This window comes from Anolis sagrei, chromosome 5 (genome assembly GCF_037176765.1).
Source record: "Anolis sagrei isolate rAnoSag1 chromosome 5, rAnoSag1.mat, whole genome shotgun sequence".
In the NCBI taxonomy this organism is placed as follows: Eukaryota; Metazoa; Chordata; class Lepidosauria; order Squamata; family Dactyloidae; genus Anolis; species Anolis sagrei.
The window spans coordinates 163,919,764-163,944,469 of NC_090025.1; the positions used below are offsets into that span (position 1 = coordinate 163,919,764).

Genomic DNA, 24,706 nt, shown 5'->3' on the forward strand with positions numbered 1-24,706 from the left:
AAAGGGTATAGCGGCAAGAAGAAGGCGGGGTTTTTACTTTCGTAGCCAATAAGAAAGCGATATGGGGACTGTAAGGCCAATCAGATTTTAGTAACTGTTTATGATCTCGGATGGGGATTTCCTCTATTTATTTGACTATTTCAGACCGAGATAATCCGAAGCAAGGGCTGATGACACAGGGTTGAAATACATTCCAACGAGGGAGGGTAATCTTATGCAACCGAGATGTCACAGGGGAGAATTGGATTAGAAAATACACTCCATTTCCTTGTTGTCTGCCCTGTGATTGGTTTCAAAGGTCACAGGCAAGATCTCATGCAATAATTTTGTGTATCCAGACATTTCCTTCACATCTCATCCGGGGATTTCTTGCTTGCTTCAGTATCAGTGAGATGGTGAACCTGATCAGGGCTGAAATCCAAATGGTCAAGGAGCTATCCAAGGTGCTGAACCTATTTGTGAGCTAAGGTTCAATGTTTGGAATGGGTCCTAGCAGTACAGAACAAGTATGGGCAAACTTGAGCCCTCCAGGTGTTTTGGACTTCAACTCCCACAATTCCTAATAGCCTACAGTCTGGGTTGCTGTTAGTTTTCCAGGCTGTATGGCCAGAGCATTCTCTCCTGACGTTTCACCCACATCTATGGCAGGCATCCTCAGAGGTTGAGGGGACTATTATATGTTAGGAATTGTGGGAGTTGAAGCCCAAAACACCTGGAGGGGCCAAGTTTGTCCATGTTAATACACAAATGTCCTATTACTATAAACTTCAACACAAATACCAATTGGAGTAATGAGAAAAATACCAAACTAATTCATGAATGAAGGGACCTTGAAAGAAACCTAAAGGAGGGATACTCCTCTTGAAACAAGGACATAAAAACACCCGGGAACCTTGTTGTATTCCCAAGACTGTTTATCACATTTTGAATTCGCATGGGACAGTATTGGATATGTTGAAGTTTGTCCACACGACCTTTGGAAGATCTAACAAATCATTTTGAAAAACATGCGCATTCACACCTAGCTCCAGCAGACAAGAGTCCTTTGTCTCACCCTGGTCATTCCACAGATATATAAACCCTTTTTCCTAGTTCCAAAACACCTCACTATCTCTGAGGATGCTTGCCATAGATGCAGGCGAAACGTCAGGAGAGAATGCCTCTAGACCATGGCAATATAGCCCGAAAAAACCTACAACAACCCAGTGATTCCGGCCATGAAAGCCTTCGACAATACAATATTATGTTTGTTACACTGTTGTAAATTGTCCCTACGTGTTTGCTTCTCATGCTTGTGTATTATAGGCGTTAGTTTGCTATTTTTCTCATTACTCCAATTGGTATTTGAGCTGAAGTTTATAGTAATAGGACATTTGTGTATTAACATTGTATTTATAGATGTCTGTGTAATTAGAGCCAAGTTTGTCCATGCCTGGTATAGAATCACAGAGTTGGAAGAGACCCCAAGGGCCATCCTGCTCAACCCCCTGCCACAAAGGAAAACACAATCAAAGCACTCCCAACAGATGGTCATCCAGCCTCTATTTAAAAACCTTCAGAGCAGGAAAGTCCCCCCGCATTCCAAGGCAACATCTTTAGGTTTCAGATATATGTATTTGTCTTCTTGTGGAGGCCAACCTCATGACTCTCCAAAATGCCACATGACACCTCTTATTTCCATCTTCTTCTTCCCTTTTTTCTTCTTGTTCCTCTTCTTCTTCTTGTTCCTTCGTGCTTCCCAAAAGCTATTTTGTTGATTCTGTAATGTGGTCAACTGATACTAAGAAAGCAATTTGGTTTTACCAAATTGAACCATAAGAATAAACAATGCAAAAAGGAATCATAGGGATGCTTAAAGGACTATTCAGATATACCCAATTGCAATCAGCATGAATTTAGCCATCCATAGTTTGGAAATATTATTTTAAAATTCCCAAAAGCAAATGATGATCTTGTTGTTGTTTTTAAATAAAGGAAATATTTTTACTACACCATTGCATATAAAATGATGTTGGATGTCAGCATCTATATATTTTGGTTTCTACACAGGGTCCTGGAACCAAACCTCAGCAGATACCAAGGGCCCACTATATTATGGGTGCACTCACATAGCTGTATTTGTAATGGTACTGTATAGTATATTATAGTTATATATAATATGGATATTGTGCTATCCTAATAATATAATATATTGTATATATATATATCTTGTAAGCTGCTCTGAGTCCCCTTCGGTGGTGAGAAGGGCAGCATATAAATGTCGTAAATAAATAAATAAAACCTTGGTGTTTGGATTTCTCTTAATTATTCTGGTGTGTATGTCTGTCTTAGCACAGTCTAAAATTATAGGCTCGAGTCTCCCTTCTATGGTTGTGATGACATCTCCTTTCAACCAACAAGCAACGGGCAAATTTTATTGAACTACAACTCCCAGAACACCACGTTAAACAATTACAACCAGGGCATTATGGGAAATGTAGTCCAACATTCTCAGAGTTCCACAGGCTCTGGCCACGACTAAAACGATCAAGGGTCTGGAGAACAAACCCTATGAGGAGTGGCTTAAAGAGCTGGGCATGTTTACCCTGCAGAAGAGAATGCTGAGATGAGACATGATGGACATGTACAAATATATGAGGGGAAGTCATAGGGAGGAGGGAGCAAGCTTGTTTTCTGCTGCCCTGGAGACTAGGACGCTAAACTATGGTTTCAAACTACAGGAAAGGAGATTCTACCTCAGGGGTCCTCAAACTAAGGCCTGGGGGCCAGATACGGCCCTCCAAGGTCATTAACCCGGCCCTCACTCAGGGCCAACCTATGTCTGAAATAACTTGAAAGCACGCAACAATCTTATCTCATCATCCAAAAGCAAGCCTACACTTCCCATCGAAATACTAATAAGTTTATATTTGTTTAAATTGTTCTTCATTTTAATAATTGTATTGTTTTAAAGTGTTTTTTGCACTACATATAAGATATGTGCAGTGTGCACAGGAATTCATTCATTTTTTTCTCCAAATTATAATCTGGCTCTCCAACAGTTTGAAGGGACTGTGACCTGGCACTCTGTTTAAAAAGTTTGAGGATCCCTGTTCTACCTGAATATTAGGAAGAACTTCCTGACTGTGAGAGCTGGAAGTTTCCTAAGTCTACAAGAGATAGGCCAGAGATAACTATCCAATATCTCATTTCTCAGTTAGGAAGAACTTCCTAACTGAGAGCTGTGAGAGCTGTTCACCAGTGGGACTCTCTGCCACGGAGTGTGGTGGAGACTCCGTCTTTAGAGGGTTTTAAGCAGAGGCTGGATGGCCATCTGTTGGGGGTGCTTTGAATGTGAGAGCTGGAAGTTTCCTAAGTCTATAAGAGATAGGCCAAAGAAATAACTATCCAATGGTATATCTCATTTCTCAATTAGGAAGAACTTTCTGTGAGAGCTGTTCAGCAGTGGAACTCTCTGCCACAGAGTGTGGTGGAGACTCCTTCTTTGGATGCTTTTAACCAGAAGCTGGATGGCCATCTGTCGGGGGTGCTTTGAATGTGAGAGCTGGAAGTGTCCTAAGTCTACAAGAGGTAGGCCAAAGAGATAACTATCCAATGGTATATCTCATTTCACAGTTAGGAAGAACTTCCTAACCGTTGAAGGCTTTCATGGCTGGAATCACTAGGTTCTTGTGGGTTTTTTCGGGCTATATGGCCATGTTCTAGAGGCATTTTCTCCTGATGTTTCGCCTGCATCTATGGCAAGCATCCTCAGAGGTAGTGAGGTCTGTTGGAATTAGGAAAATGGGTTTATATATCTGTGGAATGATCAGGGTGGGACAAAGCACTCTTGTTTGCTGGAGCTAGATGTGGATGTTTCAACTGACTATTAGTATTAAAAAACTCTAAAATTACAACAGCAAAACAGCAGAGAGGAAACAACCAGGCACATCTTAACACCTCTCAACAAAAGATTCCCCCAGGCTCAGCCAGGCCTTCAAATGCTAATGAAGGTGGTCAGTTGAAGCATTCACACCTGGCTCCAGCAGAGAAGAGCTCTTTGCCCCACCCGTCATTCCACAGATATATAAACCCATTTTCCTAATTCCAACAGACCTCAATACCTCTGAGGATGCTTGCCATAGATGCAGGCGAAACGTCAGGAGAAAATGCCTCTAGAACATGGCCATATAGCCCGAAAAAACCCACAAGAACCTAACTTCCTAACTGTGAGAACTGTTCAGCAGTGGAACTCTCTGCTATGGAGTGTGGTGGAGGCTTTTAAGCAGAGGGTGGATGGCCATTTGTCGGGGGTGCTTTGAATGCGATTTTCCTGCTTCTTGGTAGTGGGTTGGACTGGATGACCCACACATGATGATTCTACGGCTCTTTCTTTAGCGCCAAACTGCAGGAAAAAAGAACACCCATGCGGAGGGGGGCGGAGCTAAGTAAGCACCGCCCTCTCTGACGTTGGTCAGCGGCGGGGCGGGGCTAGCGAGCGTACGCGCGACGGGACCCCCCTCCCTCGGGGCTGTGTTTTGTGTTGCGCATGCGCGGGCTCCTGGGTGGCTGTTGGTCCAAGGCAGGTTTGGGGCCGCGGACTGGTGAGTAGGGAGACCCTCTTTGGGGGTCAAAAGAGGGGTATTTTGCCTCCGTGCCGTCGACGCAGGGAGATTCCTGAGGGAGAGGGGAGCCTGTGGGGTTCCTGAGCCTGTGGGGTCTCTACCTCCCCTTCTAAATGCATGGTTTTTGTCCTCCTCCTCCTCCTCCAAATAAGCAGGCATTGTGGGCCTGTCTGTCCCTCATAAAGAAGAGGCCTGAGAAGAGGGAAGGGAAGGAGATGGAGGAGGGCTGTCGGGATTGCACAACCGCTTCTCTGTCAAACAGGCCCGAGTTGCAAGGCAAACACAAGCTCCCCTCCTTTGGCCTCTCACACAGTACACTCACACAGATAGGGAGCTATATTGTATCTCAGCCATGGGCAAACTTGGGCATTCCAGGTGTTTTGTACTCCCAACTCCCACCATTCCTAGCAGCCTCAGGCCCCTTCCTTTGCCCCCTCAGCCGCTTAAGCGGCTGAGGGGGCAAAAGAAGGGGCCTGAGGCTGTTGGGAATGGTGGGAGTTGGAGTCCAAAACACCTGGAAGGCCCAAGTTTATCCCCAGCTCATTGGACAGAATAAGGTGGCATTCTTGACTGGCTTGAAGGCAAAAAATGTGTGTATTACGTTAAGAAAAAGCATGGACCAACAGGAAGGTTGATATAAAAATGATATAATATAATAGATATTATTAATGTAAATGAAATGTTTTTCTACGATGTGCTGTGTCCGCCGTACTCCAATTTACATATGCGCCCAAATTTCATATAAGGGGTTTGCTTATTTATTTATTTATTTATTTGTGACATGTATATGCCGTCCTTCTCACCCCAAAGGGGACTCAGAGCGGCTTACAAGTAAGCCATAGATGCAGGCGAAACGTCAGGAGTGAATGCCTCTAGACCATGGCCATATAGCCTGAAAAACCTACAACAACCCAGTGATTCCGGCCATGAAAGCCTTCGATAATAAATACAATATACTATATTATTATCATAGCACAATATTAATATTGTATATGTATATATGTTTATATGTGTGTGTGTATATATATATTGTCGTGTCAGGAGTGACTTGAGAAACTGCAAGTCGCTTCTGATATGAGAGAATTGGTTGTCTGCAAGGACGTTGCCCAGGGGACGCCCAGATGATTTTTGATGTTTTTATCATCCTTGTGGGAGGCTTCTCTCATGTCCCCACATGAGGAGCTGGAGCTCATAGAGGGAGTTCATCCGCCTCTCCCCGGATTTGAACTGCGCCACCAGGGGCTCCAATATTATATATTACATTGTACTATAACATTATACTGTAATATTAGTAATATTACATTTAATATAAAATATATAATTATAATATCATGTTATTATTGTTAGTAATATATTGTATTACATTATAATATTATCAATATTATGTGTATATACATTAGATTATATTAGATTATAAGCACAGTGCAGGAGACAAGATGGAACTGCCTTCCTGGCCCCTCTCTTCACTCTGATCTCAGAGCAGCAGTTGGTGCTGGGGGGGGGGGGGGGGGGGCGGTCCCAACTGATGACACTGGAGGCAAGATGGAACTGCCTTCATGGCCCCTCTCTTAATTTAATCTCCAGTTTGTTAGTAAAACTGAATTACTGTGTTGCGAAATGATGCCTGTCTAAAAAAAGTGAGCCTGAAATGTTTGGATACCTCTGCTCTAAGACCTATAAACATACAGGTTGAGCATCCCTTATACTTCATCGCACTAGAACAAGGGTCCTCAAATTAAGGCCCAAGGGCCAGATACGGCCCTCCAAGGTCATTTACCCGACCCTCACTCAGGGTCAACCTAAGTCTGAAATTACTTGAAAGCACACAGCAACAACAACTCATCAGTCAAAAGCAGGCCCACACTTCCCATTGAAATACTACTACTACTGCTACTACTAATAATAATAATAATAATTTTATTTTTATGCCCCGCCAACCATCTCCCTTAGGGGACTCAGGCGGCTTACAAGGGACACGCCCAAGATTACAATTAAAACACATATTTAAAACACTTTAACCAATTCAAAAATCAGATAAAACAAATAACAACACAATTGAAAGCAATATAAAAACAATACAGCTGAAAGAAACATAGCTGAGGTACAGAATCTATGAGTGCAATACATTTTTACGGGAGCGCAGGAAAGTACAACAATACAGTAAACTGGGCAGGAAATACTGTCAAGCACATGTTTAGGTAGGACGTATGCCAGTGTAAAATACGAGCCGGTGTAAAGTGTGGAACTTCAATTAGGGACAAGAAAGTTACTGATGAGCTGCTTAGTCAAAAGCACACCGGAACATCCAGGCTTTTAGTTGACTACAAAAGGAGGACAAGTTTATATTTGTTAAAATTGTTCTTCGTTTTAATTACTATATTGTTTTTAAGTGTTTTTTGCACTATAAATTAGTTATGTGCAGTGTGCATAGGAATTCATTCATATTTTTTTTCAAATTATAATCCGGCCCTCCAACAGTTTGAGGGACTGTGACCTGGCCCTCTGTGTAACAAGTTCAAGGACCCCTATATGAGAGAATGAACCCATTTAAAAATCTGGTTTCTGCCTCCTGCAAAATTATGGGTTTTGTAGTTTAGTAAGGCTGTTAAAGGCTGCTCCCTAAACTACAAACCCCCGCAGGAGGCAGCAAATGGATTTAAAGTGGATTCATTCTCTAATGTAATGAGGCCTCTTATCTGGCATGAAGGCACAAATATGCTTGTGAGGTTACAGAAAAGAATGGATATGGAAGCAGGAGGGTTGGAGGTCTTCGGTGATATTAGACAGGCCTTGGGTGGTATAAGGGGCTGCAGTAGCACAGCGGGTTAAACCTCTAGCTGCAGGAAATCTGCTGACTGGAAGGTAGGCAGTTCGAAGCCGCGAGTGTAGGTGAGCTCTTGACTGTCAGCCCTAGCTTCTGTCTACCTAGCAGTTTGAAAGCATGCAATGCAAGCAGATCAATAGTTACTGCCTTGGCGGGAAGGTAAAAGGGTGTCCCATGCAGATATGCCGGCAACACAACAGAGATGTCTATGGACACCATGCTCCTTGGTATGGAAAAATGGAATGAGCAGCTCCCCATGGCTGGAGTTGAACATCACCTCCAGATGCCAAAGATAGAAAAAGGAGAAGGCCTTTATCTCTGTCTGTGTTGTATGTCGTTGTTCACTGTTTGTAAAAAGCATTGAATGCTTGTCTCATGTGTATTTTAATCCACCTTGAGTCCCTCTGGGGAGATAAAGCATACTATAAATAAAGTTGTGTTATTATTACTATAAATGACCCTATTTAGGGTAGACCTTATAAATGATCCTATTATGGCAGGCCTTATAAATGACCCTACTTTGAGCCTAGAAAACACACACACACACCTCTGCCCCCAATCTAAACATCTCTAAAATGGGGTATGTCTTAAAGTGTCATGTGCGTTTCTTATATATAAATACAGGGGTTTTTTTCTTTCTGTGGTCCTGATGAGATGGTGGGCGGGAGAGAAAAAGTGCATCCATGAGTCCCCATGTTGCTTACTCCTGATATAGAATCTTAGAGCTAGAAGAGACCCCCAAGGGCCACCCAGTTCAACCCCCTGCCATGTAAGAAGGCACAATCAAAGCACTCCCAATAAGGCAGCCTCTGCGGAAAAACCTCCACACTCCAAGGCAGCCTATGTTATTCTCCGACAGCTCTTACTCTCAGGAAGTACTTCCTATTTTTTTCAGTGAAATCTCTTTCCCTTCCATTGATCCCTTGTGCCTGGTCTCTAGAGCAGCAGAAAGTTGTTTTTTCCCTCCTCCTCAATAGGACACCCATTTAAATCTTGAAACATGGTTCTCATGTTCCCTCTCTACCATCTCTTCTCCAAGCTAAACATTCCCCTGGAGGAAAAGAGGAAGGAAAAAGAGAAGGAAGGAAGAGAAGGATGGAAGGAAGGAAGGCTGGAAGGGAACGCAGGGAGGGAGGAAAGACAAAAGGGAAGGAATGAAGGAGAAAGAGAGGGAAGGAGGGACGAAAGAGGGAAGGAAGGATGAAAGGATAGAAGGGAAGAGGAGGGAGAAAGAGGGAAGGGAGGGAAGGAAAGAAGAGAGGAAGAGAAGAAAGGAAAGGTGGAAGGGAATAGAGGAAAGGGAAGGAAGAAGGAAAGAAGAAAGGATGAAAGGTTAGAAGGGAAGGAAGGAGAAAGGGAGGGAGGGAAGGAGAAAGGAAAGAGAGAAGGAAGGAATGATAGGATGGTGAGAGAGAGGAGGGCCTGAGAAAAGAGCCCTAGTGGCTGCATCCGGCCCCAGGTTTGGCCATACCTTCATTAATGTATAAGTCTAGAAATGTTAATTTAAAAAAAAGCAACCGAACATAGCTGAGTTGACTTATTCATGGGTCAGTGTGAGTACTGTACATCAGCTCTTATCACAATAGGAAGAGTGGCGAAAGGCAAGAACTTTATCTCAGTAGAACATAAAAAGCCTTAACTCCACCATGGCACCACTTCTGGCCTTTTTTAATGCCTGGGTGGGAAATGCCGGCAGTGGCCCAAGGTGGCTGGTCCTCCAAGGCGACATTGGCACTTTCCCTTCTTTGCTGAACAATTCTTGAGGGTAGTCTCCAAAACTACCCTCTACTTATACATTAGGTCAACTTATACATGAGTATATACTATACAGTAAACATGTTTCTTGTTTAGACTTGGGTCCCGTCTCCAAGATGTCTCATATATGTGCAAGTATTCGAAAATCCAAAATAATCCCAAATACAGCACAGGTCTAGTCCCAAGCATTTCGGATAAGGCCTGTTCAGTCTGTAGCAGTTTTCAAAACTTTTGTGTACTTCTGTGTTGTTTGGTGTAATAAAAACCCTCTACTTAATTTGATCATTTCTTTCTCTTTTTAGGAACATACAAACGATTGGGCTTGGAGTATTCTGCTTACTGAAGGCAGAACAGCTTCTTTTCACTTCCTGCCTTAGAAGAAACTGATCTTTCTCTGCTGCTTGGCATCTTTGCTTGGAGAAAACAGATCCTCCCTCAATAATGCAAAAATGCAGTTGATGCTACTCTTGGTCTGTTGTATTCGTTTTGGGCAACAGCAACCTGGCCTTTAATTAATTTCATACTGTTTGTCTTTTTCTGTCCTTTTAAAGGGGCAAACATATATTCAGAACTTGAGTCTTGGTTTTAGAGATATCTTTGACCAAAGGAAATGGAGGAAAAGGAGCGATGTGACGAATTCTATTTGACACTGTGATATTGGAGCCATGTAAAATATATACCAAGGGGAGACGAGGAGAAGGGCAAAAGTATACTAAGGACAATTTCTTTGCAAGCTAAGGGAGGCAAGAGAATAGGGAGAAGAAAAATGATCCACATCTTAAAGTTACTTTTGCAGCCATCGAATAACGTGAACTGTTAAAGCAACAAGACTTTTACTTGGCTCAAGTGGAGTTGCTGAAAAAGAAACAGTTTATTTGTTCTTTGCTTGTCTGATGTGTGGAGAAACACCTTATCGTCTCCCATCTTCACTGCTTATATCACAGAGGAAAATGAGTTGTGTGCCATGGAAAGGTGACAAAACCAAATCTGAAGCACCAGAAACACCACAGCAGACACCAGTGCGTATTTATCACGAAAAACAGCGTAGGGAGCTGTGTGCGCTCCATGCTCTCAATAACGTCTTCCAGGATGGCAATGCCTTTACGCGAGATACATTGCAGGAAATTTTCCAGAGGTAGGAAAATCATGGTCTTTGTCTCCATTCTCATGGAAGAGGATGGATTGTTTGTTCTTTCATGGGTTAAATGTATGTTTTGGAAACTATAGAATTGATGGAGCAAATTAAAAAGACATCTAGGATAAAAGTACTGACTGTGAAATAGTTTACTTGTTCCCATGATTTACGGATACTTTATTAGAAATATTGCCCCCCCCCCCCCACCCCCAGGTGTAGTTTGGAGGAGTCCACATGTCTGTCTCAGTCCCAGAACAAGAATTAAAGTCTCTCTAGGTCTTATTTGTGCATGTTCTTAATATGCAAACATGAAAAATTAGATACCTGCATGTAACAATTGAGGAACCAGAGGCTGTCTCAAGTTTCCTGCTGATGGAAAATGCTGCCAGTTTATTGTATTTAATATAGGTCTTAGTATCATGTGATGAGGGTGGTTACTCATTCTTCTCTATACTGGTAAACTGGCAGTAGTTTCCCCCACTCAGTGACTGGAGCTTCACTGTCTTTTACAAGACCTTCTGTTCTCACACATACCACTCCCTTTTCAATTATCCTGGTTGCTCGTCATCCTTTACTGTAGCTGTTGTGTGCCTTCAAATTGTTTCTGACTTATATTGGTACTTACAAAGTTGCCTTTGAGTATTCCTTGTTTAAGAAAGCCATGTGAAATTTTTTGGATTGCTGTAAATTAACAGGTGACCTGAAGGTATATGCACGACACAAGGTGATTTTCTTGACAAGTTTTGTTCAGAGGAGGTTTGCCTTCCCCTGGGGTGACAGGGTGTGATTTGCCCAAGGTCACACTAGTACATCACACCGACTCTCATATTATCATTTAGAAAAACAAAAAATAAGATTATCCCATTAAAGTTGTAAAGTTATATCATTGTAATTGTCTTGAAAACAGGGAGGCCTCCACTGAAAAATTAGATTGTAGGCATTTACAGCCAAAATGCCCCAGCATTTTTAAGGTTACAGTTCAATGTTCACTTCATTGAGTCAATCAAATTGAAGATGCAGTGGGGGGCGAGGGATACATTAAAATGTACAGGATTTGGCTGTGTTTTTTAATGAACACAAATAGAGAACTTTTCTCAAGATGCTATATAGACTTGTGTAGTTATTAAAACAGGCTCCAGTATCACCAGAAGTGATCTGAACTTTGTGCAGGCCATTTCTCACTCCATGAAAAAAAAATCAGATATTGATAGACTAAAACATTGTTAGGCTTTTATAATTTTAAGCACCAATTTACAACTTTTGAATTCAAATTAAATTACATTTAAATTCAAATTCTTTCTTTTTTGGATAGAGTCTCATGAACAGAGCTGCACTTTGTCCACCTCTGCTGAAAAGTTCACTGAACCCTTGAAAGCAGTATCTTTTAAAGGAATGTAATTTGGTGACAGAAAAATCAATATGAATGCTTTTATAGGTTCTTGTGGTTTTTTTTCGGGCTATAGGGCCATGTTCTAGAGGCATTTCTCCCTCTAGAACATGGCCCTATAGCCCGAAAAAACCCACAAGAACCTAGTGATTCCAACCATGAAAGCCTTCGACAATACAATGCTTTTATATTTTAAAAAAACCCTTTGATATTGCAGGGAACAGAGGAGGGAATGATTTGAACTGTCATTTTAAAATGTTTTAATCCATCTACAAGCTTATTTCTCTAATCTGTTCTGTTTCTGGCAGTCTTAAGTTTGTGCTATGTTTCATGTTCAGGTTGTCTCCTAACACTATGGTGACACCACACAAGAAGAGCATGTTGGGAAATGGGAACTATGACGTGAATGTCATCATGGCAGCTCTTCAGACCAAAGGTTATGAAGCCGTTTGGTGGGATAAGCGCAGGTAAAGAGGGCCACATATTAGGAGAGACTTAACATTTTGGGAATGGTTCCCACCTGGTTTTATTCCTGAATGTGAGAGCTTTACTTACCATTGCTTCCCTCCCACCCCCACCCCACTCTCTCTCTGTTCAGGGATGTTAATGTAATTGCCCTTTCTAATGTGATGGGCTTCATTATGAATCTCCCCTCAAGCCTCTGTTGGGGTCCACTGAAACTTCCTCTAAAACGGCAACATTGGATCTGTGTCCGTGAAGTGGGAGGTACCTACTACAATCTTGACTCTAAACTCAAGGTGCCTGAATGGATTGGTGGTGAAACAGAACTCAGGTACACTGTCTGCTATTTGTAACTACGTTTGGAAGCTCTCTGCCTCTACACTCACCAGGTTCAAAAATAATTCTTGCTAAATTTCTCACTTTTTTGCTGTGAAATGCTTCAGTATGTCCACTGGGGGCATAGGGGGAATTTCCACCACATCCCTATGTTCCTAAGAGGCGTTTGGGAGCATTTTTACAGGAGCAGATGCAGCGCTCCTGCATTTCCTATCGCTTCACAGTTGCCCACCTCTGCTATATAGGATAATCTGGATAATCTAAGCAACCACAAAGGTGAAGCATTCACAGCAAAGGGTGAGAATGGTAATTACACGCCTTAATCTGGATGTTGTCATTTTATTTTTTGAGTTATATGCACTAGTAATAGGAGACATTTGTCATTTTCTCTAGTTCTTTGCACCTAGTTATAATCAGATAAATGAGTTTATTTCTTGTCTTCATAAATTCTTTTCTGCTGATACTTTTTAGTGTAGGTATAAAAAACAAAACTTTGTTGCTTAGGTTTTTCTGTGTCTGAATTATAACCACTAAATGCCAACTCACCAGACAAGGTCCTACTTTGAGCTGTAGAAAATCTTCAAATTCAATACTTTCTGTAACTGCGAAAGTAGTTATAGAACTACATAGAACAAGAATATACATAGAACATACATAGAACAAGAAATGACTCTCAGAGAATATATGGGTTGAGACAAAGGGAATTAATTATCTTTTAGTAGTGAGAAGTTAGATAAACAGGCCCAATGCCTTGATTTCTAGATAAAAAGTCATAAATAATTACTATTTATATTCTGCTCATGCAGCAGCCAGTTAGCCCAATTGATATTTGCGTCTGTATTTTTCCTTTTTACAGGAAGTTTTTGAGGCATCAGTTGCGAGGAAAGAACTGTGAACTTCTTTTGGTGGTGCCTGAGGAGGTAGAAGCACATCAGAGTTGGAGAGCTGATGCATGATCTGCAAAATCCCTGCCCTCACACTACAGTACTGTTCCCTCCCCTCACCAACTTCTAATGTCCTGTGATGTGGATAACGAGCACTCTTAATTCCTCTTCCCCGGAATTCTGGAGGGTTATTTTCTCCATTATGAGGGTGCAATAAGGCAGCCACAAGTCATTGTCAGGGCCAGCATGAAAGGAAAGAGTTGCTTCAACGCATAAAAGGAGAAGGAGGCAGAAGTCTGCTCTGTGCTGTTTAACTATAGTGTGATTTGAGTGAGGTGTTGGAATTTCCCCCTACTTTCCTTTTCTCCTCCACGGTCTTAAAAGACTTTGTAGCAGGTTGAACACTACTATCTTCAGAAGTCCCCAAAGCTGGATGGGGTGGCTTCAGAGAAGGGCTTGGACAAGAATTTCCTTCCATATCCATGTCTCCCTCCAACACCAAACTACGTAGAAGAAATCTGCAAATCATATGGGTCTCTCAGGAAACTCTAGATATTCTTAGCAATGGTATGGTGCTTGTGGACTCCTTTTTTGTAATAGTAATTGTGCCAAGAATTAGGGGATATGTAGACAAAATGGGACCACCGTTACAGAACTCTACAGGAGTCTGTGGGGTTCTTTTCTCATACTCTTTACTATAACTGTGTCCTTTTATTGGTCTGAGAATGAAAGACTGAATCATTTGGAAAAGAGATAATTAATTGATGCTTATTTAAAAGCCTCAAGTATTTTTGTTAGGTGGGCTAGATGTAGCCTGTGTTTATTTTTCTTGTCTGTCGGTCCTGTAATTCAGGGAAAATACTCACTGTGCAGGGAATAAAATTGCAGGCTGTTTGAGGATGGAATCATGGGATGAAAAGTAAACAGAGTCAAGTTTCAGTAAGGTAGGAAGCTGATGGAAAGGCAAATTTTAATTTCCGAAGATTTATGGGGAACAGGCTCTAAAAGTTAGAGCTCTGTGGCTTCTGTAGCAGTTGTCAGTTGAGGCAGTGTGTGTAAGTAACTCTGGGTGTGAGGTGGGAGCTATTTCCAAAAGGTCGACAGTGTTGCATTCTTCTTAACTGGCAACCCACTCTTCTCACCAAATCAGTGGTGGATGAGAAGATTCTGTTAGGAAATTCATTTTCCTTGTCACCTTGTGGAGGTGTTGGGCATCGTTTATTCTTCTCAGTTACCAGATGAAATGGCATTGTGGCTGATCTTTCAATCTATTAATTCCTCCTTGAATCCAGATTGTTCTCTTGTTGAATTTTTTACTGCTTGTTGCCAGCTTCATTTACAATAGTGTTCAAGGAACAGATAGAAGATTCGTGGTTCAGCATTTCATGTAGGGAATGTTTAGCTACAAAGGGGGCCTCCAAGGATCTCCAGCCTATCGGTTCTGAATACGAGGAAGATATAGCCCTTTTAAGCTAGCATTCCAAGTACCTATCCTCCCCTTTCATAATTCAATACTATGTAAGTGGCATCAAGCCAAATCTTGTTTATTGGCCTCTGGATAACCTGCAGGCATTATAGTGGAAACCCAAGATGGCTGTTCTCTGCATGTACTATAGTCCAGACCTAATACTTCTATTTCAACAGAAGCCTCCCCATTCTTCTGGGCCACACATTCCAGTGACCAAAACCAGCTGGCAGAATTTGTACACATCTCCACACTTTTCACAAGCAGAACACCAAGCTTGCAGTTCTGCTTCTAATTTGAAGCCATTTTTTCAAATGTTTAAATATATATATATATAAGCAGGAAAGACTATTCTCTACGCTGTCTAAAATAGCACTTTGGAGAGACTGTGTTTGCATGGAACCCAATGGACCAGTGCACAATATGCAAATCTTTTGAAAACCTATGGCTGTTTCTGTCCTCTCTGTGTATTTATGCCATTGTTCTGTCCACATGGAAAGTAGTGTGATTCAGCAGCTCAGGAAAAGGGAACATGGGATCACACACACCCGGACCGGAGTTATGGCAAGAGGAGAGAAACCAGCTCAGTTCCATTGCTTGGGAATGGAGAAGCCCATAATTGTTTTCTTGCTTGTTTGGTTTTGTTATAGCCTTGTCTTGGGTTTGTTTACAGAGATGTATTTTGTTTATCCAAACATTAAAAATAAGAAAACCTTCCTATGTATCTTGTCACTTCATGTAATAATGAAGATATAAGGAGAAAATAAACACATGCTGGTATGAGGTATCCTCTGAGAAAATCTTGTCCTCTACAGGTTTGAGGGAAAGTCTTAGTATTCAGCATAAAGCAAGAATGGTGTAAATTAGATCTGAAATGAAGAAAACACTTGTTTGCACTGAAACTATTTAATACAAAAGTGCAATACTTTACTTTGATACTAATAGATTCAGCACAGATAATTAGCAAAATTGACTTTTCCTGCTTCACTTATTTTCGAAACATTATAGGACAGAAGACTTTAATGAACACTAGATTCTTCTCCATACTATACCTGCTGGCACGTTTCCTGCATTTCTTGCTCTTAATTCTTTTGAGACAGATCTTAGATAAAGCAGGAAGGGAGCACAAGATTATTCACACAGATAACACTACTGGCTAAAGCTGGCCAGTGTTGGACTTGTCCTGAGGTGGTTTTCTGGAGGTAAGGATACCAAATAGAAGCTTCGAAAGTCCTTGCAGCAGCCGATTATAACATTGATTCAGTGGGTGTATGGGAAAATCATGACTGTCAAAAGATGAAGGAAGAAAACCCATCTCAGGAGATCCAGATTAGGGTTCTGCCTCCATTGTGAATAGGTGAATGTCCCACAAAGAAAAAAAGGCCCCAGCCTTAACCCAACAACAGTTCGAACATATGATTTCAAGCTTTCTTCCATGTCATGGCTCCAACGAAGCTTAATTAAATCTTTCCAGGAAGAGGTGGCAGAGCACCTGGCATTCCTCCAGAAAGTCCTGTGTTGGGTCCTAATAAAATCTGTAAGAAATGAGAGACAGAAAAACCATAAGCAAGATCAGTAATCAAATCTAATTATTGGGCAGGATTCCCACCTTAGATCTCATGTGTCTCACAGTTCATTTGCATCCCACATGCTCATAAAAAATGAAAAACCAATGCTCCCAATTATTTTGCAGCAGTGTTATTCTTACAAGGAGAACAAACCACTTCGCAGATTGAAGATATTTGCAGCCCCAACCCATTTAATGAGGGCAGGAAACCAACTAGGGCCAAGACCAAACTCCTATCAATGAGGAGGGCAATGTTCTTGAGTACCATTTGGGAACAAGGCAGGAATATTAGCTCAATGAAAGGTGAGAAGGATAAAAAATATGATTCTTGGTAAATGAGAAGACAGGATTACATGCATTCTGGTTAGGAAGCCTCAGCCAGCTGTCATCACACAAATGCTTTGCACTTAAAAGAGAAAAGCCTTTGCTCCTGAAAGCACTTAAAGCCAAGGATCTAAGCCAAGTCAATCAGCATAAATGTTTTGTACTCAGCTAAATACCGTTGATCACCAGTATACAGAATGGAGGTTAATAACGAGAAAAGAAGCAAAGATCCAAATATTAATCCTATCTTGAACCAACAACAGTAGCAACTGAAAAACACTATAATAAAGGATAAAATGTGAATATGCATGGATGATCTGGATTGCATCTATCAATGATAGGTAGGCAAACTGAAGCCTTAAAACATATGACCCATCAGCATTGTTTCAATGCTCTCTAGCCTCCAAATGTCTAGGATCATGCTTTTTTCCAGGCAAAAAAGGATGGACCACCTTTTTTATATATATACCTCCAGGACTGGAGATTAATCTTTCAGTAGTCATAAGATTCCCCTACACATTTTAAGAAGGGGGAGAAGAAATTTCTCAAAATTAGAAGTAAACTTTCAGCCACTTGTGGGTTCTTTTCTTTTTAGGCATTTGGTGTTGCCCTAGAGCAGTGGTTCTCAACCTGTGGGTCCCCAGATGCTTTGGCCCACAACTCCCAGACATCCCAGCCAGTTTACCAGCTGTTAGGATTTCTGGGAGTTAAAGACCAAAACATCTGGGGACTTGCAGGTTGAGAACCACTGCCCTAGAGGGTCCTAGGACAAGATATTGCCCCAGAGATTCTCCAGTTTCCCACCCCTGACTACTCTTGGAGTAAGCTGCAGTTTGCTTTTTGCTATCAAAGGGTTTGTGGTCCATGTGTATGCAGAAGAAATGATACAGATGTAGAACTATATCAAATAAAACTAGTTAACTGGATGATGTGACAGTTAATCATGGGTTGTCTTCAGCGGTTATGCTAGACTGAGGATAGGAGATCCATAGATGAAAGGAATTCACTGTATCAAATTATTGAATTGTTGCACTAGAACTGTTGAATTAAAAGACAAGACAATATAAAGCTCACCTGCCGCTGTTGCATCTGCTGCTGCTGCTCCATCTGCAGTTTCTCAGTTTCAAAAACAACAGGGAGAACTAGGATCATGAAAGAAGTTGTCCCAATCCACAGAGCTGCCCTGGAGAATCTTTAGGGAGGAAAGGTCAAAAGCAAAATGTTTTCTGTTGTTGCTTGAATAAATACCTCAGGTCTGAAACAGACCCGAGGTATTCCTTCATATAGCCACATCTGAACCTTATGCTATTTCCCTTTTCACCATTGCATTTTTGCCTCAAATTACAACTACTCCATAATACCCATCCCTGAAAATTAAAAATCACTCTATGCCTTCTCATCTTGACCTACTGACATGCCATCAGTAAGGAATTAATAAATGGAGGCATAACATATAAAAGCTGCTCAATACTTGTATTACAATTAGATTATCTTGAAAATAAAACATTTCTAAATTTTAGATTGGAGATAAGCTGATAGTTTGAAGATGGTCTGTCACAAAAGTTCAGCCCTCATGCACCCTTAAAATGTGCTATGAAAGTCTTGGAAATCCTGCATTTGGCACAGAAATGGGGGGAGAGAAGAAAATTCCAATTCACACTGTACTGGATATGGAGAGGCTTCACTGGATTCTGACCCAGGAAAACTGCAAGTCACATGCTCTAACTTGTCCTGTGTCGAAGTTTTCGAATCCACAAAAACCCATGGACTTAAATGCCAGATAACTTCATCAAACATTACAAAATGATTTTAGGCAAATTCGGCAATATTTTTGTTAAATATTTCCACAATATTTTACACAAAATATTGTGGAAATAAAATGCTTAGTAATTAGCATTTAACTTCCCAAGACCACAGCAAATACACAAGTTTTAAAACTAATGCATAAAGTTGTAAACAACTTGGGATCAAATTATCTGAAAGAATACATTTCCTTGTACGGGAAACCTGTACCACATGAACAGTCCTGAAGGTGCCCTTCCTACTGGACTACAATCTCCATTTACTAATAGCAACATGGAAATGGATCCTTCTCTGTACTCTCCACCATGTTAAAAGGGCCAGTAGAATGCTCTTTCAAATCAGAAGTAACCAGAAGTAACTCAGACAGGCCCAAATGTGGCAGAAAATTCCCTTACATCTGCTACAGGCATTTTAGAACAAAAAGTGAAAAGAAATAGCCATAACATGAGCATAGTAGCTTCATGTGGCCAATAGGCTGTACTTTGCCCAGTCCTTCTTTAAATTCTAATGCTTTAAAATTATCTTCTCAAGCATAACTTTCCTTAACAGAAGATATGTAGGTTTCAAGCAAATTACAGATTATTGTTTTCCATTTTTAAGAGACAAACATACACACACACATTAGTAACAATTAATAGAAGATAATCCCATGAAGGCAGGTAGAATAATGGTCTGAGTGTTAAGACTATGACTATGGATGCTGGTGTTCAAATGACCATAGGCAAGTTCTACTCTCTGGGCCTCTGATAAAGGCCTTTGAACAAATCTTTCCAAGAAACCCAGATGCTACACTGCTATTCCCATCATGCCTTACAACTGGCTAGATTTATTTTATAGCAACACCAGAAGCACTCCAAATGGCCAGTTACTGGTCAAATGACATTTAATAGAATGCCAAGTTTTAAAAAAATACATTACAACTGTTTGGTTTGCTCCTGATATGATAAATAAATAACTGGCTACATTGGTTGAGGATGATCAAAACTGTAATCCAGAAACATCCCTAGACTACAAGTTATGCATCCCTGCCTCAATCACAGGCAAAATAGATGCAGAACTAAAGGGAGGAAGGGGACATTCATCTAACATCCAAATGAAGAATATTTCATTAGGTCTTGTGTTGCAGGGTCATCTTGCAAATGACTGAGGAGAAGGGCTGTTTGTGCATTGGGAGAGGCAACGAGCAGTAACTTGAAACTCTATGCCCCACCCTTTCAAGGGGTAAAAGTTTCATTCATGGGCAGTTTGTGGTTGCAGATATATAGCAATTTCAAATCAGGTCAATCTCTTTGAAACACCCTGTATAATAATCACCATTACCAGGAACGACAGATATCGCAGCCTGATTGCCCTCGCATCCAAAATACAGAAAATGCAAGGACTAGTTGTCACACACCACAACACAATGGAGATAACACCACCTATTTTTCCTTTCTTACCTGTACATTTTCTGGGCTATAGAAAGCGATACGTCAAAAGTTGCTCCAGCTGCAGATCGAAGACTGTCTGGGAACATCTCTGTCAAACCCCAAAGTCTCTCTCCCAATGTCTCATCCAGCTGTAAAGGAAGAGAAAAAATGTTGGCCTGGTAGTTCTGCATGATGATTGTTAAAGGGTCTACATGTACAGTGATATCTTGAGTTAAGAGTTTAATTTCTTCCATGACTGAGTTCTTAACTCAGAACACACTTATCTTAAAGCAAATTTTCCATTGAAATGCTAATAATCTGTTTGGGCCCCTCATAATCCCCCTTCCTATTTTTGTGTTACATGTTTTTAAATAGGATATTTACTCTATAAATAACAAATTATGTATAAATGCACATTATCATGCAACAATAAACAAAGAAAGATCAACTGTAAAATGGTAGAAGCAAAAAGTTGTGGCAAGGAAGCACAAAGTGAAGAGGCAAAAGCATCATTTTCTTCATACTGTACTCATTCCAGCCTTCCTCCCTCTCTTGCTCTCTCTCCACGATGCCAGACATACCAGGAATAAAAAACACACAAAATCAACTAACCCAAAGTTCTTCAACACAAAATAGAGCAGAGGACAACAATCTTTCAAAATAGACAAGAGCATGAGGTACAGAAGCTGCTCCCTTGAAGTCCTAATACTCTGTCGCTGGCGCTCCCTCTGACGCTAGCTTTTAACTCAAAATTTGGCAAACCATGGGCCGAGCAATGGGTCTTAATTAAAAACACTCTTAAGTTGAGGGTCCACTGTAGTTTTCATTGTAACGTTACCATTTACAGTTTTTAATTTTATGTTTATGCTTTAATTCTGATTTTTCTAAAGAAAATTAGCTTGCTTTGTTTCTTAATACAGGCTGAGCAACCCTTATCCAGAATCTTGAAATATCTCAGAATCCAAGTGTTTACATGGCTAGCTAAGACAGTGGCACCTTTGCTTTGTACACAAATGTGGTTTCATGGATGAAATTATTAAATACATTAATAATAATAATAATAATAATAACTCTATTTGTATACCGCTCTATCTCCCCAAGGGGACTCAGGGCAGTTTCCAACATTTAAGGTAAAACATTCAATTGCCAGAAAGGAAAACCATACAGACAAATTAAAATAAGCATCATAAAACATAAAATCCTACTAAAACGTACATAAAAAAATTAAAAACCAATTCCATTATAGTTCCATCAGTCGGGTTCAAAACATCAATTAAAATTAAATTAAATAGACAGAATACTGGGCACTATGTATATTTATTTATGACATTTATATCCCACCCGTCTCACCCTGAAGGGGACTCAGAGTGGCTTACAAGTTATATACACATACAACGTATCATATTATTAGCATAGCACAATATTAGTATTATATATTCCTATATTGTACTATACCAAAATACTGTAATATTACATGTACTATAAAATATACCATTATATCATATTGTTACTAATAGTGTTATATTGTATTACATTATAATATTATCAATATTATATGTATATACAATATATTGTATTAAATTATATCAGTAGCACAGCACAATATTAGTATTATGTATTACTATATTGTTGCTGGGGGAAGAGGCTCTGATGACCCAGGAGACATGTCGGAACTGTCTTCCTGGCTCCCCTTCTTCACTTTGGTCTCAGAGTGGCAGCAGTTGGTGCTGGGGGGAGGAGCTCCCAACTGATGACACAGGAGACAAGGTGGGGCTGTGTTCCTGACTCCCCTCTTCTCTCTGGTCCCAGAGCGACGGCAGCTGGGGGGAAGGGCTCCCAACTAATGACACAGGAGACAAGGTGGAACTGTCTTCATGGCTCCCTTTCTTCACTCTGGTCCCAGAGCAGCAGCAGTTGATGCTGGGGGGAAAGGCTCCCAATTAATGACACAGGAGACAAGGTGGAACTATCTTCCTGGCTCCCTTTGTTCACACTGGTCCCGGAGGGGCAGCAGTTGATGCTGGTGGGAAGGGCTCCCAATTAATGACACAGGAGACAAGGTGGAACTGTCTTCATGGCTCCCTTTCTTCACTCTGGTCCCAGAGCAGCAGCAGTTGATGCTGGGAGGAAGGGCTCCCACCGATGACACAGGAGACAAGGTGGGACTGTGTTCCTGGCTCCCCTTCTTCACTCTGGTCCCAGAGCAGCAGCAGTTGATGCTGGGGGGAAAGGCTCCCAATTAATGACACAGGAGACAAGGTGGAACTATCTTCCTGGCTCCCTTTGTTCACACTGGTCCCGGAGGGGCAGCAGTTGATGCTGGTGGGAAGGGCTCCCAATTAATGACACAGGAGACAAGGTGGAACTGTCTTCATGGCTCCCTTTCTTCACTCTGGTCCCAGAGCAGCAGCAGTTGATGCTGGGAGGAAGGGCTCCCACCGATGACACAGGAGACAAGGTGGGACTGTGTTCCTGGCTCCCCTTCTTCACTCTGGTCCCAGAGCAGCAGCAGTTGATGCTGGGGGGAAAGGCTCCCAATTAATGACACAGGAGACAAGGTGGAACTATCTTCCTGGCTCCCTTTGTTCACACTGGTCCCGGAGGGGCAGCAGTTGATGCTGGTGGGAAGGGCTCCCAATTAATGACACAGGAGACAAGGTGGAACTGTCTTCATGGCTCCCTTTCTTCACTCTGGTCCCAGAGCAGCAGCAGTTGATGCTGGGAGGAAGGGCTCCCACCGATGACACAGGAGACAAGGTGGGACTGTGTTCCTGGCTCCCCTTCTTCACTCTGGTCCCAGAGCAGCAGCAGTTGATGCTGGGGGGAAAGGCTCCCAATTAATGACACAGGAGACAAGGTTGAACTGTGTTCCTGGCTCCCTTTCTTCACTCTGGTCCCGGAGGGGCAGCAGTTGATGCTGGGGGGAAGGGCTCCCAACTAATGACACAGGAGACAAGATGGGACTTGTCTTCCTGGCTCCCTTTCTTCACTCTGGTCCCAGAGCAGCAGCAGTTGATGCTGGGGGGAAGGGCTCCCAACTGATGACGCAGGAGACAAGGTGGAACTGTCTTGTATATGTAAGTATTCCAAAAACTTTTAAAAAATCGAAAGTGTGGAATACTTACAGTCCCAAAGATTTTAGATAAAAGGATGCTCGACCTGCATATTGTTAAGCCTGCTTCAGCCCCATTATAAGGAGATATGTATGATATAAATAATTGCAACAACACAAAGCTATTGGATAATCCTGTCATTGCTGCTACTGGAAGAACGACTGACTGGGCAAGATTTCCACAAAGGTATGGGCCAACTTGGGCCCTTTAGGTGTTTTGGACTGCAACTCCCACCATTCCTAACAGCCTCAGGCTTACGTGGCTGAGGGGGTAAAGGAAAGGGCCTGAGGCTGTTAGGAATGGTGGGAGTTGCAGTCCAAAACACCTGGAGGGCCCAAGTTGGCCCATGCCTGGTGTAGATGCATCCAAGGTCACCCAGGGCTGAGCAGGGATTGAAACCCGGCCCCCAGAGCCCAGGTCTCCTTTCCTCTTCCGACAATATCTTGAGCAATTAGTCCTACTTCTAAATCGGACCAATCCCAGCTCTTGCACGGCTTTCTCTCTGAACCCACTCGCCCTTGCAATCCCTCTGAGGCTCCCGCATGGGCCTCATGCCGGGCCCGCCCCGCCTCCGAGGCGCCTCCGCTCGCACGAGGCCGGCCCCATCCCCACTCCCGAGCCCCACAGGCAAAAGAGGGGCCCCAGACCTCGTCGTCATCGTCCTCCTCGACCTCCGCTCCCAGCTGCTCGACCTTGCCGGCGCCGCCTTTGGGCAAGAGCAGGCCTTCGGGAGACAGCGGCGTCGCGGCGGCCATGACTGCAAGCGAGGACAGCGAGAGCGCCTGGGCAGCAGGGTAGAGTGTCGTCGGAAGTGAGCGCGGGAGGGAGTCTGCGTGGAGGAGCCGAGCTGCGACATCTAGTGGAGGGGAGGGCAATGAACAGCCCAGCAGCAGGTCCTCTCTCCTTCCACTGTCACAGTATTCAGGAATCGCAGTGCTCAGTCTGTCTGGACTATCCTCCAAAACACAGGATGCCCTGACAAATTTGTGAACATCCTGCAGCTCCTCCAGGATGGCAACAGTCTTCCAAAACAATGGCTCCCAAAGTGACCCATTTAAGGTGGGATCAGGTGTCAAACAGGGATGTCTTATTGCCCCAACCTTATTCTCTAGGAGATACAGCTTAATGCCCGAGGTACAGCTTAATGGTGTGACATTTAGAAAATGTTGACTATTTCCACTACCTTGGCAGCCACCTCTCCACCAAAGTCAACATCGACACCGAAATACAACACCACCCGAGCTCTGTGAGTGCAGCATTTTACCGAATGAAACAGAGAGTGTTTGAGGATCGGGACATCCGTAGGGATACCAAGGTGCTTGTCTATAAAGCTATTGTCCTCCCAACCCTGCTCTATGCCTGTGAAACGTGGACTGTCTACAGACGTCACATGCAACTCCTGGAAAGATTCCATTAGCGCTGCCTCTGGAAAATCCTGCAAATCTCTTGGGAAGACAGGCAGACAAACGTCAGCATGCTGGAAGAAGCAAAGACCACCAGCATTGAAGCGATGGTCCTCCGCCATCAACTCCACTGGACCGACCACGTTGTCCGTATGCCCGACCACTGTCTCCCAAAGCAGTTGCTCTATTCCGAACTCAAGAATGGAAAACAGAATGTTGGTGGACAGGAATAAAG

At 42.3% G+C, this 24,706-nt stretch overlaps 2 protein-coding genes across 2 annotated transcripts; one reads left to right on the forward strand and one right to left on the reverse strand.

Annotated features, from left to right (window-relative positions):
• The first annotated feature begins 4,476 nt into the window (after positions 1-4,476).
• Positions 4,477-15,568, forward strand: JOSD1 (Josephin domain containing 1). Its single transcript, XM_060777054.2, has 5 exons — positions 4,477-4,583; positions 9,486-10,318; positions 12,044-12,172; positions 12,304-12,498; positions 13,360-15,568. Exons 2-5 carry the CDS (start codon positions 10,077-10,079, stop codon positions 13,457-13,459), a joined length of 666 nt encoding a protein of 221 aa, XP_060633037.2. The 5' UTR covers positions 4,477-4,583; positions 9,486-10,076; the 3' UTR covers positions 13,460-15,568.
• A 171-nt stretch (positions 15,569-15,739) lies between these two features.
• On the reverse strand, positions 15,740-23,863 carry TOMM22 (translocase of outer mitochondrial membrane 22). Its single transcript, XM_060776253.2, has 4 exons — positions 23,716-23,863; positions 19,986-20,104; positions 17,818-17,935; positions 15,740-16,387 (listed from the first exon to the last, which is right to left on the reverse strand). The coding sequence occupies exons 1-4, from the start codon at positions 23,821-23,823 to the stop codon at positions 16,313-16,315; spliced, it is 420 nt and encodes a 139-aa protein (XP_060632236.2). The 5' UTR covers positions 23,824-23,863; the 3' UTR covers positions 15,740-16,312.
• Between the last annotated feature and the right edge of the window lie 843 nt (positions 23,864-24,706).

Bases quoted from the DNA above. Each gene is read 5' to 3' on its own strand.
- TOMM22 (XM_060776253.2), bottom strand. From the start codon at position 23,823: ATGGCCGCCGCGACGCCGCTGTCTCCCGAAGGCCTGCTCTTGCCCAAA. The intron at 17,936-19,985 runs GTAAGAAAGGAA...TCCTCCCTAAAG, and splicing joins ATAGCCCAGAAAATGTACAG to ATTCTCCAGGGCAGCTCTGT. The intron at 16,388-17,817 runs GTGAGCTTTATA...CATTTCTTACAG, and splicing joins AGCAGATGCAACAGCGGCAG to ATTTTATTAGGACCCAACAC.
- JOSD1 (XM_060777054.2), top strand. From the start codon at position 10,077: ATGTGTGGAGAAACACCTTATCGTCTCCCATCTTCACTGCTTATATCA. The intron at 12,173-12,303 runs GTAAAGAGGGCC...CTCTCTGTTCAG, and splicing joins GTTTGGTGGGATAAGCGCAG to GGATGTTAATGTAATTGCCC. The intron at 12,499-13,359 runs GTACACTGTCTG...TCCTTTTTACAG, and splicing joins GGTGGTGAAACAGAACTCAG to GAAGTTTTTGAGGCATCAGT.